This window comes from Hippocampus zosterae, chromosome 16 (assembly GCF_025434085.1).
Source record: "Hippocampus zosterae strain Florida chromosome 16, ASM2543408v3, whole genome shotgun sequence".
Lineage (NCBI taxonomy): Eukaryota > Metazoa > Chordata > Actinopteri > Syngnathiformes > Syngnathidae > Hippocampus > Hippocampus zosterae.
Window position 1 is genome coordinate 14,762,190 of NC_067466.1, and position 18,209 is coordinate 14,780,398.

Consider the following 18,209-nt stretch of genomic DNA (forward strand, 5'->3'; position numbering starts at 1 on the left):
CAAATAGATTACACCAATCGCTGCTGATTTTCTTTTTTTCTTTCCTTCTCTCAAGCCAACCACATGATCGTTGTCGTCATAAAAGCCAATCGCGTAAAAGGGCGTGACAACCCCGGCCTTTTATATTCGAGTAATGCAAGGTTCTTTCCAGTACTGAACTGAAATCAATAAAGAACGACTTGTGTGTAAATAAACGAAATCGTAAACATGTCTGGAAGAGGCAAAGGCGCCAGCAAGACCCGCGCAAAAGCTAGGACCCGTAGCAACCGGGCAGGTCTCCAGTTCCCGGTCGGTCGAGTCCACCGTCTTCTCCGCAGAGGCAACTACGCGGAGCGTGTTGGTGCGGGAGCTCCAGTCTACCTGGCCGCCGTGCTGGAATATCTCACCGCCGAGATCCTCGAGCTGGCTGGTAACGCCGCTCGGGACAACAAGAAGACTCGCATCATTCCTCGCCACCTTCAGTTGGCGGTGCGCAACGACGAAGAGCTGAATAAACTTCTTGGCGGCGTCACCATCGCCCAGGGCGGTGTTCTGCCCAACATCCAGGCCGTCCTGCTGCCTAAGAAGACCGGACAGTCTGCTCCGAGCTCCGGCAAGGGGGGGAAGAAGGCTTCATCGCAGTCTCAAGAATATTAGCCACATGGCTAGTAACTTTTATCCCAACGGCCCTTTTAAGGGCCACCCCAGCTACATCGAAAGAGCACATTTCCTTTGTGTGTCTTCGTCACTTTTTTCCTTAATAAAATGTTTTGCTAAAGATAAGCGCATGTTGGCTGCCATTATCGGCTAACCAAGCGGCACTGGTTTCGACTGTAGCTTAGCATTTCCGAGTGAACTGGCACATAGGTTTGCCGGCCATTCTGCAGTGTTAAATCACGTTTATATTCTCGACGTCCAAATATAAAATGAACACATTACGGCCCAAATCGAATTTAGTCGCTCTTACTATGTCAGAGTAGTCCAGGCCTTGTCCCATGCACCGGTAAGCTAGCTACATTTTCTATCTACATTTGAAAACAATGCTCCTGTTTTGCTTACTTTAGGCGCTTGTTGCTGCCGAGCTGATTAAAATGGTCACACTATGCAAGCACGATCCAGTAACCTTTGATAGTAAACGTTACTTCTGAACTCATTGCCGAAAACTTTGGTGTTCCTCTACATTGCATTTTGTATATCCTGTAATTCATGTTGAGTGGGGGGGATATGAAGTCCCTTTTCTGCACCAAAAAAACCTCAAATATGAGGGAAACTATGCACAATGAATGTCTTTTCAGCTAGTTTGCAGCCTCATTCCCAAGTAGGGCTTTAGAAGACAAAAATTGCATGAATACATTACATCACTTTGAGAACTTACTCGACGCATTTCAAAGCAGCTTCATGAAGAACACATCATTGATTTACTGTCAACTAAAAAAAAACTTCGAGCAAGTGATGGCAAAATAGATCTATTCTGAAGCACCAAACCATGTGGACAAAATGATTTGATTGTTACAGCGCCCTCTGCAGGCTTAAATCAAATTACATCACTTTGAGAACTTACTCGACGCATTTCAAAGCAGCTTCATGAAGAACACATCATTGATTTACTGTCAACTCAAAAAAAACTTCGAGCAAGTGATGGCAAAATAGATCTATTCTGAAGCACCAAACCATGTGGACAAAATGATTTGATTCTGTTACAGCGCCCTCTGCAGGCGTAAATCAAGATTGCAGTTGAAAATCTTCGAAGCACGTACATAGCACGCACACTCACCAAAACCGTCGTAGTACGTGTTTTCACTGATGGCGGACGCTGACACAAAACATAAGGTCCGACAGAACCCCTCAGCTCAGTGAGACTGGCTTTATGTAGCCCCCCCGGTCTACGTACCACAAAAGTGAGGCGGAATTCCATGTTTGGCAAATACCGGCGGGAACCTGTTGCTCTGCCAGTAGGCTTCCGGGTTTTGACAATTACGTCACGGGCTTACGGCACAAGTTTAAATGTCGGCCAGGTCGATGAAACCAAACTACGCTCATTCCAAACCATTGGACTTTGCCTCGTTGTTCAGTTTCTGAGGATTATATTGATTGAAATTCGATACATACAGAAATTGGACTTAACTGAAATATGGGGACCTGTTCACCCAAAAGATGATCACGGCATAAATTACAGACATATCTCAAGGGACCACTGTACCTGAAAAAAAATACTAAAGTACAGTAGTTAAATACTTCATTACTCCCACACACTGCTACTTTATAAAGCCTATGACGGAGTTTGGCGTCGGAAATAGGACAAAGCAGCTACACGTTGGTATGTGGCAGCCGCATGTGCTGCATTTAGACTCTGACACACACACACACACGGGAATGTTGCTGGAACTTTCTGCTGCGTGTATATAAGCGGCAGGGATGCCCCCAACGCCAGACACTCCAGAACCCAAGCTGTGAGGATCAAGAACAAGCAGAATGTTGTGCCCCACCGTCTTCCAGCCATCCGCCGCTCTAAGACCCTTCATGGACACTCACTGGCCCATCCGCAGCCTGTGGCCAGAGACGAGGCCTCTCTTCTACCACATCGAGCAGGAGATGCTGCGCCACATGCAGGAAATGAGGCAGAACATGGAGTACATGGAGAGGTTGCACCAAAAGATCTTCGAGGAGATCGACCACACGCCGGCGACGGCCACCTTCAGGCCCATCGCCTTCCACGAGCTGAGGCCTGAGGGAGGAAGCTTTGCGCTCAGCCTGGACACCCAGGAGTTCTCCCCAGAGGAGTTGTCCGTGAAGCAGGTGGGCCGGAAGCTAAGGGTGAGCGGAAAGACGGAGAAGAAGCAGGAGGATGGCAAAGGCTCGTACTCCTACAGATGTCAAGAGTTCAGGCAGGAGCTGGACCTGCCGGACGGCGTGGACCCCGAGGCCATCACCTGCTCGCTGGTGGGGGGGCGGCTGCAGATCCAGGCGCCGCGGGAGAAAGCGACAGGGGACGGGAAGGAGCGAGTGGTGCCCATCAACGTCGCCCCTGCGCCGGCCATCGCAGCGGCCGCAACGCCATCCACCGAGGTCAACGACTCGTCAACTCTTGAGAACTGACACAGTGAGACCTGGAGTAATCTGATGGACAGAACATGCTTTAGAACAAGCCTTGTATTTCTGATGTTTTAGCCAGTAATTATGAATCATGTCAACTCCAAAAAACAAAAAAAAAACACTGAGTCACATTCTATTTCCAACAATGATGGACGATGCCGTGGAGAACATTCTTTTCAGGCATGCCGCATCACTGTAAAGTTATTTATATACGTGGCCTCATTAGGGCAACAAAGTGTGTGGTCATTTTACGATAGAATATAAGTTCTTGTGTTTTCTGAAACCCACATACATAATTTAATACAATAATACAAAGAAATAAACAGTTTGTGTGTCATGAATTAACACTGCAATTCATTTCATTGTGCTGCTCCTTCTGGTGTGTCAAACGAAGAACTTCATTTCTTCTACTATTACTATGACTCAGATGTTGTAATATTAGTAATTTCAGAAAACGATAAAGACGTTTTTATTTAACCTTCAATCAGGTATAATTTTGAGCAGCAAAATAAATTTTCAAAAGTGACCATGCTAAGGGGCAGCAGAAATTTTACGATAAATAACATAAATATTTGTATAATTAATTAAAAAAAAAAACAAAGATGTTCAAAAAAAGTGTGCCGTCTAATATAAGTTGTGACTCAGAGTACAATATCCGTCTACATGTGTTGCTCCACCATTTGTTGACTACCAATGCTAACATTAGCATGTCAGCATATTTTTCACACACACACACACACACACATTAAAAAACAACCCCCCCACTGAATCCTTGGTTACTGATGACAATAAACATGACACACATGTTCATTGTAAAATAATTCTCAATAATTTATTCACAAACTTCATTTCAAATTGCCATGTTGTCATTTCGTTTTTTGAAAACACACAATAATAATCATAATATTAAAAGACGTCTCTCTACTAACTTGTTCATCATCGCTCATTGTCCATCGTGCTCAAGCGTCCCATTTTGGCGTTGATGACCTGCTCGGATGCCCGATCAGAAATATGAAGAAAACAAAACAAATCCTCTCAAATGAACTGAAAGGCTTCCTTTTTCGAGACCATGTATTTTTTTCCCCCCTCCCTTATCACATTTTGATTTACAGAATGTTTTGTTAAGGCTCATGTTGGGCAATGTGGAGCAATTGACTGGAGTGACATTGACAGGTAAAGTGTGTGTATGTGTGTGTGTGTGTCTAATGGGACGCTGTGTGTACAAGATACGAATACATTCCGAGATGTGAAAATTTAGAATCAAAAGCCACGCATGGAACAATAATGTATTCTCTCCAATCAGGTCGTCCAAATGGATCATCCCAACAATTAATCATTGTGATTGTCCTTTCGGTTGTCTAATAATGGTTGATAAACCTTTTTGTAACACACACACACACACATACATACACAGTGACGTGACAGGAAAGTATGAACGTTCGGGTACACAGCAGCAGTGGCTACTTGGGAGGAATAGGATGACGCAACACAGAATTCCAGGCGCACCTGAACACATCGCCATGTGTATATGGGTCAACATCTGATTGCCCGCCTCCATGTCCTTCCCACACACACACACACACTTATGAGCGGAAAATGTGTTCATCTTCCATGAATGAACTATTTGGAGGCTCAGTTCAGATAAACTAGTTCCAAACGTGGTGTAATGACCACCGAGTGTAATTTTGAGATGCTGCATTGTAGAAAACTTGCGACTTTTGGCTTATGTACAGTGCAATGCAATATGCGATTTTGATATTGTTTCTCATCTTAAGTGCTCAATAGATTTACCGGGCCGGTGATTCTCCAAGTGTGCTAAGCAGGTACTCACTCGCGCAACTCATTTTGCAAAAAAAAAGGGGCAACGTGGGAAACTGGAGCCAAAATTCTACATCACAGATGTTCACTTATGTGACAAGATGTATCATGGCGAGCGACATTTTTTTTTTTTTAATCTCCTGACTAACAATATAAATAATCGCTTCACTCAAGTGCTACATGAAATGTCCTAACTGCTTAGCAGTCTGGAACGCGGCGTGAAAGCAAAAAAAAAAAAGTTCTAATTTGTCTGACCTGAGCCTTTCGGAACAATGACCGGCTGCTCCTCCGGTGTGTAGCGAGCATGATGGCGGCCCAGCGATGTTTCGGGTGGACGCGGCGGCGTGCCCGGCGAGCGGTCTGTCAGGAGATCTCGGCAGCTGCGGAAGACGAGGGAACGCAGAAGACACACCGGGCGGTCAAAATCTGGCGTCCTAAGCGCCAATGACCGCTCCCCCCCCCCCTCCCCATTTGGTCTTCACTAGGAATCATCACCGTTGACGTCAATCAGCTTTGATTTAGCGCAGCTCGTCCAATGAGAGGTGATCCTGAGAGCCTCGCCGATTGGTGGCGCGGTGGGCAGGACTGTTCTAATTTGAAATAAAAGCAATCCAATCTCAAAACAAAATAAAGGTGGTCGGCCTTCGCATTTACAAACGCGTCAGTTTTCTTCGATTAAATTCAAGTCCAGTTCTGTACAATCCCTCTCGAAAACGGCCTGCTGCTGTTGCTGCGCCGCCTCGCGCTCATCGGCGTCCTCGTCTTCCTCGCCGTCGTCGTCGTCGTCGTCGCCGTCGTCCTCGCGGCACTCCTCGTCGCTCTCGCTCAGCGGGCCGATGCTAGACCTGCCCAGACACTCGGCCGGCGAGCAGGAGCCACGGAAGTCGCCCAAGAACGACTCCATGCCGATGAAGAGGTCGCCGCCGCAGGCCAGCCTGCCGCCGCGCTCCAAATACTGCGGGTCGATGCTGCGGGTCTGCGGGATGAGTTGAGGACAAATGAGACTTTCACACAGAGATCCTGCAAAAAAATCGCAGTGCGAGCAGAAGATCCGGGAACGAACCACCTTTTGCCTTTTACACCGAAGCAGCTCTACCTTTATGATTTAGTGACTTAAAAACCGGTACCTGAGTCATCTTGGTGAAGTCGAGGACGGGGCGGGCGCAGGGTCGGTCGGGGTCGCGGCGTCTCTTCAACCCGGGCTTGAGCAGCAGAAGGTCGCAGGGCTGCGAGTGGCACCGCGGTAGCTGCGGCGGCAGGCTGCGGCGCAAGGACGAAGGCGTGCTGCACGCCGAAGAGGGCGAGGCGGGCACCGGGGCCCCCGCCGCCGCCGCCGCCCCGCCCGCCGCACAGCAACCCGGCGGAGGCGCCGTCGCTTGGCTGGGAACGGGAGGCGGCGGCAGGAAGGCGGCGGCCGCCGAGTCTCTGATGAGCACGGGCGAGAGGGAGAAACGGCGCTGGGGAGGCGGCGGCGGGTGAAGAGGCGAAGGCGACGAGGAGCAGGAGGACGGCGAAGGGAAGAAACAGCAACAGGCCCCGCCCCCTGCCGCCGCCTCGCTGGGATCCCAGGGGAAGTTCCAGGGCAACGGCGAGTCGGGAGAAAGTGCCAGGCTGAAGAAGGTGGGGCTGGATGATGAGTGCAGAGATGAGTTCAGAGAGGAGCTCGGGGCGCGCAGCGGGCAGGCGCCGGCCGCCGCCGCCGCCACCGCGCCCGCGACCCCGGCGCCGCCCACTCCTCCGTGGCATTGCTGGCGACTGACGGGAGTCCAGACCCGCGAAGCGCTGGGCCGCCACGTGTAGCGGCAGCGCGACAGGTCCTCCGGGACCGACAGAGAGCGGCAGTGGCGTTTGGATGGCGGGGGAGGAGGGGGCGGCGGGGCCGGGCCGGGAGGGGCGGCCGCCCCCGGGAGGGAGAGCTCGGACGCCGAAGTGCTGGGTGCGAGGAGCCGGTGTTGCTGCGGCTGAGAGGGAGGGTCGTCCAGGGGGTCGCCCCCCTCCTGAAGGTGGGCATCGGGTGGCACCAGGGGGACCGGGCCGGGGGGGAAACTAGAGCTCAGCAACCCCCCCTGCAGGCTGGACTTAGAGGGAGGGCAGAGCTGCCAGTAGCTGCTCTCTGAGGACATACACGCGGAGCATTTACACACCGTTCTTTTGCCATTTCTTTTTTTTTAAAATATATTTATATTTATAATCCACAAAAAAAGAAAAATAACTTTATCACCAGAAAAAAGTAGCAAATGTTTTGGAAAATATTAGTTATTATTATTCTCTTTGGACCACAACTTTAAAGAAAACTAGATGACTTAAACAAGAAAAAAAAAATACCCTCAAAATGATGACTCTTCTCTGAAGACCATGACTTAATTTTCTTATTAGAAAAAAAAAAACATGCATGGAAAAAAAATCACTTTCTTCATTGTATTACTTTTTACTCTAAAAAAAACTTTGTATAAATTCAATTTCTTGTTTCCAGTGTGGACCTATTCCCACTTGATAACAATCACACCCTTATTGAAGGAATTAAGGACACTCACCAGGCATCAAGCCATCTGGGGGCCAGCACTCCGCGAGGGTTTTCGGGTCCAGCAGGGACTAAGAGGGAATACAAAAACTTGAAATAATCTAGCTAATAATACAGTTCTGCATTGGAAAACACTTTTTCATCAACATCACATCCCGCATTCGGTTCCCTTCAGGACAGCGCTCTCGTATTTGTGCGCATTGACAATGGCAATCAAGCGACCGGACTTTGAAGAAAGTCAAACAGTGCTGTTTAAAATGCAAATAATATAAAAATAAATATTTAAAATGTTATCATTTTCAAATGACACGACTTCAAAATTCACTCCTTGTGGAGTGTCTTTTGATGTTGACGGCTAAAAGACTAATGAAGGCAAGATGTTAAAAGTTTGTGTGTATGTTTAACATTTATGTGAAACTGACCCACCACCACTCACCAAGTCCGAGTCCCCCGGCTGAGCAGGGTCGCCTTCCAGACTTCCTCACGTTCTCCACCAGCAAGGCGACCACATCATGGTGGCGGAGGAGGAGGAGGGAGGGAGGGAGGGAGGGGAGGGAGGAATGGGAGAAAGAGGAGTGAGGCGGCAGTCACGCCCACTTGTGTGTCTCTTATCACTTTGAGGGGAGGGGCTAACAGCTGAAGACTCCTCCTCCTTACACCAACGGGCCAGGTAGCACCGCCCACCCTCAAAAGGACAGCATGACTGAGTCTCGTCCACCGGTGGCCTCAAGAACCTGCTAGCAAGGGCGGAAGTGGTCAAGTTCATTCATATGTTCACAACACACAAGTACAAAAACTCGGGCGCTCTAGCAGAATGATTTTCTTACTTTAGATGTTTTTTTTTTTTTTTTACGCGAGTGACATTCTGCACACTGGTTGAGTGACTTGGTCATAAGTAAACAACTATCGTGTGCGAGCAGAATGACTATTGAGGTGCACTGGTAAAATGTTTCCACTACTACCTTCCATTCCAGTCTATTTTACACTAGTAGAACTACAAAGTGGTAGAATCCTTGTCTTATGTGTGTGTTACCAGTCGTTCAACGTGTTCCATATTTCACAAATTTAAATCAGATTTTTGTTGCACTGTTTTAAATTTTTTTTAACAAACGGTGTGTTTAGGTTATGTGTACAATTGTGACATCCAATGGTGATTCCTTGCACAACTTGCATTACTCGCTTAAGCATTGTTTGCAAATAATTAAAATTCAGTTTGTGTTTGACAGGTCCATAAAATGACCTTGTCAACAAATATTACTTCTGCCATTGAATATATTTATCAATAACAGGTACAAGTACAACAACATTGTGTACTTATGTGAAATAATGAGTGATACTTGTGTACAACTGCTGCAAATGCTTCGGCTACAAAAGGTAAAAATAATCTGCAAATATCAACCATTTGTCTGATGTTTGAAGGCCATAATCCAATCGGTCGATTTTCAATCTGCCGGGCCTCATTTTTTTCCAACAACTGTGTGACAAATATGCACACTAGAACAACTATATATTACTCGTGTTTTTTCAACAACAGTATGACATTTGGACGCGCGAGTAGAACGATAAGGGTACACCAATAGAATGACGATTATAAGTGACATTTTTTTGTTTTTGTGCGTACAGTACTCATAGACGGACAACAGTGCATTAGTAGAACAAGTACACGAAACTAATTCGAAAAACTCTGCACTACTTGAAAACTGCTAGACAAGTATATTATCATAAAATCACAAGATTCTACATCGAGTGCTTCATTAGTAGTACAGTACAGTACTTATTGAGAATGAGACGGGGAAAACAAGCACCAGGAGAACGTCCAAAACAGATTTGAACCCCCACCCTCAGAACTTTGAGGCTGATGCGTCGCCCTATTTTCACATATAAGGAGATAAAATCAGTGTTGCCCAACACTTGCTATATATTTGTTTGCTGAGATTTAATTGAGAATACCAAAAGGAATGAGGCCGCCGCAGCTAGCTCGATGCTAACGCTTCCCATTGTTTTCAACGGAGGATGCTACCTCTTGCCAATTGTCGTTCACAGGAACGTAAACGGGACGGTGTCGTTTTGAGCATTTTCTTAAACGCTGCTCGCTAGAAGGCGATTCATAATGGAGATAATTAGCGTGGATTTTTAAAGGCGTAGTACGACGTTAGTTAGTGATCACTCACGCGCGTACACACACACACACACACGCACACCTGAGCAGCCCGCTAGCTATAAATAACATGTCATCTCGTTAGAACTTTCAAGGTCGACGCTGGATTACATTCGCCCGCTAAACTGCTGGAAAACATGCCGACGAGCTGCTATTTGCTGCCTGCCACACACGCCCCAGCCGGTCGCTGCACTGCGGGACTAGCAAGGCAGCCCAACCGGCCGCTAAGCAAAGCGAGCCCCGCACCAAGCTAGCAGCGGTTAGCCGCAACTGTAAATATCCGACGGGGACGTTCCCATCCACCGTCGGAGAGCTCTGCCTTTTCCCGTGTAAATAAAGAGACACAATTAACATTCCCTCTGATGTCATTTCATGTATATTCGGTTTAAGATGGTAGCTGGAAAGAGCAGGACAACACGACGGGATGCTGCGGGATGGATATGTCCGGGCTTGTTAGCTCCCCCTCCCCTCCATCACCACCATCTCCACCCTCCTCTCACCCCAGACGGAACCGCAAAACAAACGGGCACGTTGTACACTCACGGCCGCATCGACGGATGGATGGCAGATTTACCTCGTCGGAGAACCCCCTCTCCGGGTGCATCGGTCAGCCCCCCCGGTTAGTCGGCGTATTGACCCAACGTGATTACGGAGGCGAACGCGCCGCTACAACCCGCCGCTGCCACCGCCACCACCGCCGAGCTCAGCATCCAAAAAGCAGCCACCGCAATGAATTATCGTCTGTGCACGCGTGGCACGGAGAAAAGCGTCGCCCCCCCTGTACGATCGATGCCCGGTGTCGTCCGATTATTTAAAACATAATGATACAGATTTGTACGTGCATACTAGCAGCGAGGCATTCATAAATAACATTTACGGTGGCAGTGAGGAGGGAGGGGGGTGTGAGGGGCGGGATTACACATCCCCCCCCCCACCATCCTCACTAGCATCACATGCCATTTACAGTATTTACATTTATTTTAAACTGCTTTATATCAAATGCCCGCTGTACCACACTAAATATGACAATCATTTTTATTGGCCAAATATTGACTCTAGTGGTTGGAGCCTCGCTACTACTGTACACATTAAAATATTAAAAGTACAATGTGTCGAGTAAGGTGATCGTGTAGAAAGAGAAAGCCTCAAAGTGCAATTTAAAACTGAGCAAATGTGTACGTGATGCAGTCAGGCCAGTGGGTCTCGAACTTTTCCCACCTTGTTGCACCTCAAAACAGCTCTCCAAGTACCAACATTTAAGCACGTAATATATATATATATATATATATATATATTATACACACACACACACACACACACACACACACACACACACCACACATCTATAAACATTCAATTTGACCACTGATGTTATGTAAAAAGTTACACTGCTACTCTATTAAGTACAGTTATAATTGGAAAACAGTTCATATGATGCAGAGTAGTAAAGCTACAACATCGATTGCAGGAAGAAGGCCACTACTGAGATGTGCAATTTGTCACTAAAACACTCCGTAAGTGAACTGTTGGTGACAAAAAGGTAGGAATGTATTCGAGATCCTGTATACAGTACATCTTTTGAAATCTAGCTTCAATGACATCCAGCTACTGTGAGTGCAACAGGTTTAAAAAGGACGGGGGGGGGAAAAAAGGAAACAAACTGAATCTAATTTAACACTTTATTTACATCTTTATTAGTTTCAGCTTTGCTTTCAGTATTTAAAGCAGCATACATTACATAACAAATAAAAAGGAAAAAAAAAGATGGTGAAAGGAGCCTTATCAGAACAGAGGTGAACGTAGACAAAAATGAAAAAAAAAACCCCAGTAGCCTCTACAGAGGCCAGAAAGTGACAGCAAAAAGAAAGTGACTTTAAAGACAAAGTTTAGCAGCTTTGTGTGTACATCGAGAACACAGCGCAGGTGACAAAGTGCAATTAACACAAAAGTGCAAATGATAGAAACCTGCTTAGGTCAAAGTGCCAAGTCAACCTCCGTCAAATACCAGGATACATTACTTATTCTGTTCTCTCCAGGACTGAAAAAGAGCAAAAACAAAAAACAAAACACCCCTCCCCCTCCTCTCTCTCATTTCAAATCCTAAGTGTTCTTAAAAAGCCAACTATTGGAAACGCACACAGACAAGAAGTCCACACAACGTAATTCAGCATCTTGATGAACTTGCTCAGTGACCCAACCAGGCTGGTTGCAGCAAGGGATGATCAGTAGTGATTCCATAAGAACTGGTCTGAAACCGTAGGCACCCGTTGATCATCAGCATTGAAATCTACAAGGAAACAAATTGCTAAGAAAGAAGACTTTGCTTTTCTCTCTCGCCAAGTCCCACAATCATGACAAAAGCACATACTACTGCCAGCAAGAAGCACCGTCCACCCCAGTGACATCTATTCATTTACTCTTCTGTGCGTTTTTTTTTTTGTGTGGTCTCACCTCCTGCGTGCTCATCCTCTAGCTGGAGCCAGTCAGCCATGTTGTTTTTGGTCAGCTGAATCCTGAAAGAGCAGCTGAGGCCAGGGGGAGAGCGAGGAGGTTGGTGGCTCCTCTCGGACTCCTGGGGGCATTTGGGGAAGCAGGTTCGATCGAGGTGAACAAATACTGTACATCACTCATAGAAAATTAGGGCTAATGTCCTTCTGGGGAAAAATTTCTGGATTCATCTAAAAGTCCCTACAACACCACACTGGAAAAAAAATAAAAAAATTCAACCATCTTCAGAATTCTGAATGCATGTTTCCAACACTGAAAAAAAAGTATTTTTAAAAAAGCCCTTTGATTTTACCATGTTAATTGAAATGTGGCATTAAGAACAACATTTATTCGAGAACAGCGAGTTGTGCAAAATTAAGTTAAATAACAGTCAAAAGGTCAAATCAACTGAATTTTAATTTATTGTAGGTTCGTCCTGACCCCCCCCCCCCCCCATCCCCCCCCCACACACACAAAATCCTAATAATCTGAACGCATGACATTACCGGAGACAGTGGAACAGTCCAGGTGCCAGGCAGCTCCGGCGACATGTCGGCTGACAGGGGAGACACAGAGGAGGCCTTCGGGGCCGCCAGGGTCTCCTTCTCTCTCTGCTTCTCTCCTCCATAGTCACACAAGTCAGAGGTCATCTTTGCCATCTGGTTCTGCCTGCCAGAATGCCATTTCACAGCCAAAACTCAAAATACAGCGACCACCAACTGAATGCCGCACAGTTGATGCAGTCGGGGCGGAGCTCAAATCTCACTTGAGCGCTACCTACAGTTGCTCCACAGGGTCAAGAGCGAGGTCGCTGGTGTCCGACGGGGCGTCGCTCGGCGGGTCCCATTGGTGCAGTGCTCGTCGCCAAAGACGAACCTGCATGTCCCAGGAGCGCCTGCTGTACTTCCTGTACTTGTTGGGGGTGGACGGGTGGAGCTTCGGGTCTCTCATGTGTCTGAGCGAGGGAGGTTTGACATTACAATAATCTTCGAACTCAACCTTGGTCCCGTAATACCGCAGGCCTTACTTGGGGACTTGCTGCTGGTAGTTCTGGTAGCCACTCGTATTCTTGCCGTACAGAATTTGCTTCTGACGGCGCTTGAGAACCGCAGCGTTAGTCTCCGTGTTGTTTGGGTCTGGGATGCGAGGGTAGCAGCGAGTGAGCGAAGCCCTGCTGAGATGGAGAGAGAAAAACAAAATGTAAGCGCTTCGACAGTAGGAAGCCGTGACGTGAATCAAACCTCTTGTCCAAATCTTCCGTTCCCACAGCAACGCTGCTGGTGGCCACTTTGAGAATGCAACGCTCCAAGATGGACATCCTGGACCCCATAAAAGTGAAAAAGATACTTCGGAAAGTTCTACAGATGCAATCTTTAAGATTAGAATCCAATTAAACCTGCGTGGCTTGCCGCTGGCAGATCTCTCCCCTCCTCGCGGGCTGACTGTCGCTGGAGACATCGGCGTGGGAGAGACATTACTGCAACCAGGACAGGAAGAGTCAAGTTTTAAAACCTCAAAAAGGAATTATGTGCCGGTTTCTGACTACGGGTAATCTGTATTTTACTACACAAAGTTTAATCCTCAGATTGTCATTTTTTTCCCTCAGTAATATTCAACTGGGAATGTATGAAATGGATATAAAAAGTCTACACAACCCTGTTCGGATTCTGTTTTTGTGATATGGAAAGAAATTAGTCCAAGATAATTTTTTTAAAAAAGCATTTCAGTAGGGAACATTTATTTCATGTTTAAATAAAGTTCGTAATTCTAAAAGGTCCAAGTGTACATATTCACCTGACTAGGCTGTCAAAGACTGAACTGCAGCCAGGGAGAAGCCAAGGCTCTGGGGCAGAAGAGCAACCAGCATCCTCAAGTGGTTCGGGGAGGCCGTTCCACATGGCCGTCGACCAGCCCTTTGCACAAATGCATGACCGCGGGCTGAAACAGAAACTGGGAACAGAACTAAGTCAGAGCAGCCACTCCTAAAATCAAAACGTGCAATTTCCAGAAAACAGAAAGACATTCACAGTTCCAACTTTTATCAACTGAAAACCATCCTGCCATACTTCCGTTTGCAAAGACCAAGCAGAGACACCGTTGCGTCATTTTGTCATCTGAGGCAATTTATCTCAAACGGGATGAATTACTACTTCTACAGGCGCATTATAACAGATTTCGCTTTACAGTGAGGTCAAACAACACACCCACTAATGTAATGAAAAGCTTTTTAGCAAGTCTCCACAGAGGACTTCCTGGAGCCTTTCACGTTAAAAACGCGGAGCACTAGAACGGAAATACAAGTCGTAATATTTGTCTTGCTTACAAATGCTTTTCTAGGTCACGCGTCGTCGTCGCACGCGTGTATACATATCTAATGGGCATTCTTAAAAAAACTAAAATGATAAGGTTTCCCCCCACCTACTATCTCATGGACAGTTTGCGTTTCAAGTTGAGACTCAACTGTAATGAGCGAGTGTCGGGTGTCGACATGAGCGCTAACTTTGCAAACGGTTACGGGTTCTCGTATCCGTGGAGATAAATGATAGATATATAAATAAAACAGTGTACGCAGAGGTACGTTACCAACCTGGAGGCGAGCAGTGGGCTCTGGGCCGCAGTTTCCACTCCGCTGCGTGACATGGCAGTTTTGAACTTGGCGCCGTCGCTATGACACGAACAGGCGCCATGTTCCCTTTTCGCAGCGTCTTTAATGAGATGCACCTGCAGAGGGCGTGGCCTGCCGCAGTTTTCAAAACGTCAAAAAAATATAAGTGGGCTGGCACGCATCATAGTGCCATTTAGAATACAGACTAACATTCACAGGAAAAAGAATAGGCTGCATGCGTCCCTATGCTTGTTGTTCCCAACCTTTGTTTCATATTGATACGCCTTTGTGGGGCCCGCAAATTAAAAATGTAGGATTTTCTTTATTTACTACGATTGAAAACAATTCACCTATTCTCCAATGCACCAGGTGGCGCCAGCCTCCCAAAATGTAAACACCGACTTCTTCGCAAAGGAAATTGTTGCAAACATGGCGTCGGGCAGCGGGGTTTGTGTTTTTATACTGTCTTATTTGTATTGTTTACATTTTGACCTGTGACTTGTTAATAAGGACAACAATGTGCCTTTTTTATGGGTAGTGTGTCTTTGTCTGTTGATTTGCGCCTCGATATGCGTTCTGTCGGCAACTCAAGAGTGTAAGCCCTTCAGACATACCAGAAACATTTGTACTCAAGATCGAATTAAAATGTTGGCTTTCCGCTTATAGATGCAGTTAGTTGTTAAGCCAACAAATAAAGGACAATCGGTAACTCAAGTTTTATCGTACATACCGGTACTTGATTAGATTATTGTTTTGTTATGAATCAAGTCAAGTCAACAGTATTTGTAGAGCACTTTCAAACAGCCATCGCTGCATACAAAGTGCTGTATATGGAGAATCGCTCTATAAAACTAAATATCATCAATTTATTATTGTTTGTGATCAGCGAATCTCAACAGCACGAACAACAACATTGCTTCGTTCACCGGTTTCACTGTTTTTAAACTTTTACCAGGTATTCTTTTGCCACTTAGTACTGTATTGTAGTTAATTGTGCGACAGGCATAACCTCTAAACGTGTTGCTGTATTTTTGTATTGTTCTGTCTGTACCTGATATGTAACTGACCCCTGTGGTTCTCTTCCAGTCGAGTAAGAATGACTTCCGTCGGAAGTGGGACAAAGACGAATATGAGAATCTTGCTCAGAAGCGTCTCAACGAGGAGCGAGAAAAAGAAAGCAGGGATGGTGAGTTGTCATTTAAAAAAAAAAAACTTAAAACGTAAATAATCCTGACACGTTAGGAGTGAGACACTGCTGTTAAAGCAGCAAACTTATAGAAACTCATCACTCCTCTTAGGGAAAATCGCACCGCCAATCAAGCGGGAGAATCTCCGTCATCGAGACTACAAAGTGGATTTGGAGTCCAAACTGGGGAAGACCATCGTTATCACCAAGACGACCCCTCAGGCTGAGATGGGCGGGTACGGAGAATTGAATGACCTCATTGAATAATGAATTTTTGTATTTATGATTTGGTCCTAGACATATGGAGACAAAATGGATATATATCATCCAGTTGTTCTATCCTATTTTCAGCTACTACTGCAACGTTTGTGACTGCGTGGTGAAAGATTCCATCAACTTCCTGGATCACATCAACGGCAAGAAACGTGAGTGCTTTTTACACTAACGTCAGCAGAGGTGGTAAAAGCACCCACTCTGTACTTAAAGTAGAAGTATGGGTTCGGGTGTAAAAAAAAAAATATATATATATATATAAAGACCGGTATCAGAAGATACCTGAAAAATCTACTTAAATACAGTAACAAAATGCCGGTTACCATTTCTGTGAGTCAGCTTATTGGGAAAATCTATTCAAGCATTATTTTTGTGAAGCGTTTAGGTACATGGGCGTATGTTTGTCTGTGCAGATCAGAGGAACCTCGGCATGTCTATGAGAGTTGAGCGGTCGTCCCTGGACCAGGTGAAGAAGCGCTTCGAGGTGAACAAGAAGAAGTTGGAAGAGAAGCAGAAAGAGTACGACTTTGAGGAGCGCATGAAGGAGCTGCGAGAAGAGGTCACAAGAGGCAGAAGTCCATCCATAACGCAAGAATGAGTGAACGAGTCTCGGTTTTCAAAGTGCATGAATGCCGCCAATAAATGTCCTCTCTTTGTATTATTGTAATACAGTTACATAACCAGAAAAAAAATAGGAGAGGAAAGTATGTATGACGGCTCAAAATGTTGTGTCCTAGCAAAGCAATAAGCAAAGAAAATGGATGGACATTAGTAGGTTGTAACATCAATGTGTGTGTGTTTATGTTCAGGAGGAGAAGGCAAAGGCCTACAAGAAGGAGAAACTGAAAGAGAGGAAGCGTCGGGCCGAGGATGACGGGGACTTTGAGGATGATGACGAAATGGCAGCTGTCATGGGTTTCTCAGGGTTTGGGTCTTCTAAAAAGAGTCACTGACACTTCAAGGACATCATGGCCGTCGAGTCAGCAAGTCTGGTGATGCTGTCATGGGAGGAGAGCCCTGAACGGAGGCGCGCACGAGATGGAAGGACAACTATAGAGTCCTGCTGAGCGGAGTTCGTATTCACCAGTATGTTCAGATTCCCCCCCAAATTATCTTTTTTGGGGCCAGTTAGATCCCATCAGACCCATTTTTTTAATGCCATTTTGAAAATCCAACATAAACAGGCTGTTCATTTGCGGGTGAAGCGCCCCAGTTCAATAGAAATAAGACCAACATTCTATCAGTTATTGGAATGTTATCAGATATTTTTTTCTTCATTAGAAGTCATTCTCACCCAGTTTTTTTTCCAATATTTATCATGCAAACATGGATGTCAGTGACTGCAGAATTAAATTTTCTGTCAAGATACTGTTATTTGCTGTATATTGTCAAGTTTTCTTCTGTTTCAAACAGGTTTTTGATTTACGGTAAATAAACAAGATTTTTTTTTAATTGGTTGTTGACTAAATGATCTGAAACATTTATGGAGCACTTTTATTTCTGGCATTATTCCAACAGGTTTTCAAAAAACGGCTCAGCCAATGGGTACATGATCTACTTTGTTGTATGTTGTACGCAGATCAAAACATGCCTTTGTCTACAACCGTCATCATTTCACTGAGTAGTATGAAAAACACTTTAAGGCCAAAAATATATAATAACAGTCCAGCGAAAAGTAGGTACGACAGCGACTGCTGAAAATGCCTTCTTCCAGACATTGATTTTGTATATTCATGTTATCAATGGGCAACACCGAAGGCTCGAGACCAGCAGCAATTACACAAGTAGACCAAGAGAATTTTTGCTGCATCCTTGCATTTTCATTTACTTCAGATCAACTCGTTTGAAATGCCGACGCTGGTGGTGACTTTAAGTGTCAACAAAGCAACAACCCACCCATGTGCTCTAAATGTCAAAATGTCTTTTTTTGGGGGGGGTTGAAGTGACTGAGCTCAGAGGAAAGTCACTCCCACGACAAATGACAAATGCAAAGGCAAACATCGGTGGGAAAACGCAAACCAGTTATTTCAAGGTCACCAAATACTCAAACCCAAGTTACATAACACTTGTATTGTCTACTTGTAGGTAA

General features: G+C 45.7%; 5 protein-coding genes across 9 annotated transcripts; 3 read left to right on the forward strand and 2 right to left on the reverse strand.

The window, feature by feature from the left end:
• Positions 1–103: 103 nt before the first annotated feature.
• On the forward strand, positions 104–751 carry LOC127587761 (histone H2AX). The gene has a single exon (XM_052046189.1). It carries the CDS (start codon positions 208–210, stop codon positions 634–636), a length of 429 nt encoding a protein of 142 aa, XP_051902149.1. The 5' UTR covers positions 104–207; the 3' UTR covers positions 637–751.
• A 1,377-nt stretch (positions 752–2,128) lies between these two features.
• hspb9l (heat shock protein, alpha-crystallin-related, b9-like) lies at positions 2,129–3,417 on the forward strand. The gene has a single exon (XM_052046372.1). It carries the CDS (start codon positions 2,452–2,454, stop codon positions 3,073–3,075), a length of 624 nt encoding a protein of 207 aa, XP_051902332.1. The 5' UTR covers positions 2,129–2,451; the 3' UTR covers positions 3,076–3,417.
• Positions 3,418–4,292: 875 nt separating this feature from the next.
• Positions 4,293–10,453, reverse strand: fam53c (family with sequence similarity 53 member C). Of its 4 annotated transcripts, none has more exons than XM_052046369.1 (5): positions 10,144–10,453; positions 7,848–8,145; positions 7,425–7,482; positions 6,018–7,003; positions 4,293–5,866 (listed from the first exon to the last, which is right to left on the reverse strand). In XM_052046369.1, the coding sequence occupies exons 3-5, from the start codon at positions 7,429–7,431 to the stop codon at positions 5,552–5,554; spliced, it is 1,308 nt and encodes a 435-aa protein (XP_051902329.1). In that variant the 5' UTR covers positions 7,432–7,482; positions 7,848–8,145; positions 10,144–10,453; the 3' UTR covers positions 4,293–5,551. The 4 variants fall into 4 exon arrangements, with proteins under 4 accessions (XP_051902329.1, XP_051902330.1, XP_051902331.1 ...); XM_052046370.1 differs by having other exon boundaries at positions 7,848–8,148; XM_052046371.1 differs by lacking the exon at positions 10,144–10,453 and adding an exon at positions 9,816–10,109.
• Positions 10,454–11,234: 781 nt separating this feature from the next.
• On the reverse strand, positions 11,235–14,801 carry slbp2 (stem-loop binding protein 2). 2 transcript variants are annotated; one of them, XM_052048107.1, is made up of 9 exons: positions 14,644–14,801; positions 13,851–14,006; positions 13,453–13,533; positions 13,298–13,375; positions 13,084–13,227; positions 12,838–13,011; positions 12,563–12,725; positions 12,021–12,141; positions 11,235–11,856 (listed from the first exon to the last, which is right to left on the reverse strand). In XM_052048107.1, the coding sequence occupies exons 1-9, from the start codon at positions 14,694–14,696 to the stop codon at positions 11,792–11,794; spliced, it is 1,035 nt and encodes a 344-aa protein (XP_051904067.1). In that variant the 5' UTR covers positions 14,697–14,801; the 3' UTR covers positions 11,235–11,791. The 2 variants fall into 2 exon arrangements, with proteins under 2 accessions (XP_051904067.1, XP_051904066.1); XM_052048106.1 differs by having other exon boundaries at positions 13,084–13,230.
• A 203-nt stretch (positions 14,802–15,004) lies between these two features.
• On the forward strand, positions 15,005–17,545 carry zmat2 (zinc finger, matrin-type 2). Its single transcript, XM_052048108.1, has 6 exons — positions 15,005–15,108; positions 15,748–15,847; positions 15,960–16,083; positions 16,199–16,272; positions 16,534–16,679; positions 16,930–17,545. Exons 1-6 carry the CDS (start codon positions 15,022–15,024, stop codon positions 17,071–17,073), a joined length of 675 nt encoding a protein of 224 aa, XP_051904068.1. The 5' UTR covers positions 15,005–15,021; the 3' UTR covers positions 17,074–17,545.
• Positions 17,546–18,209: the final 664 nt, after the last annotated feature.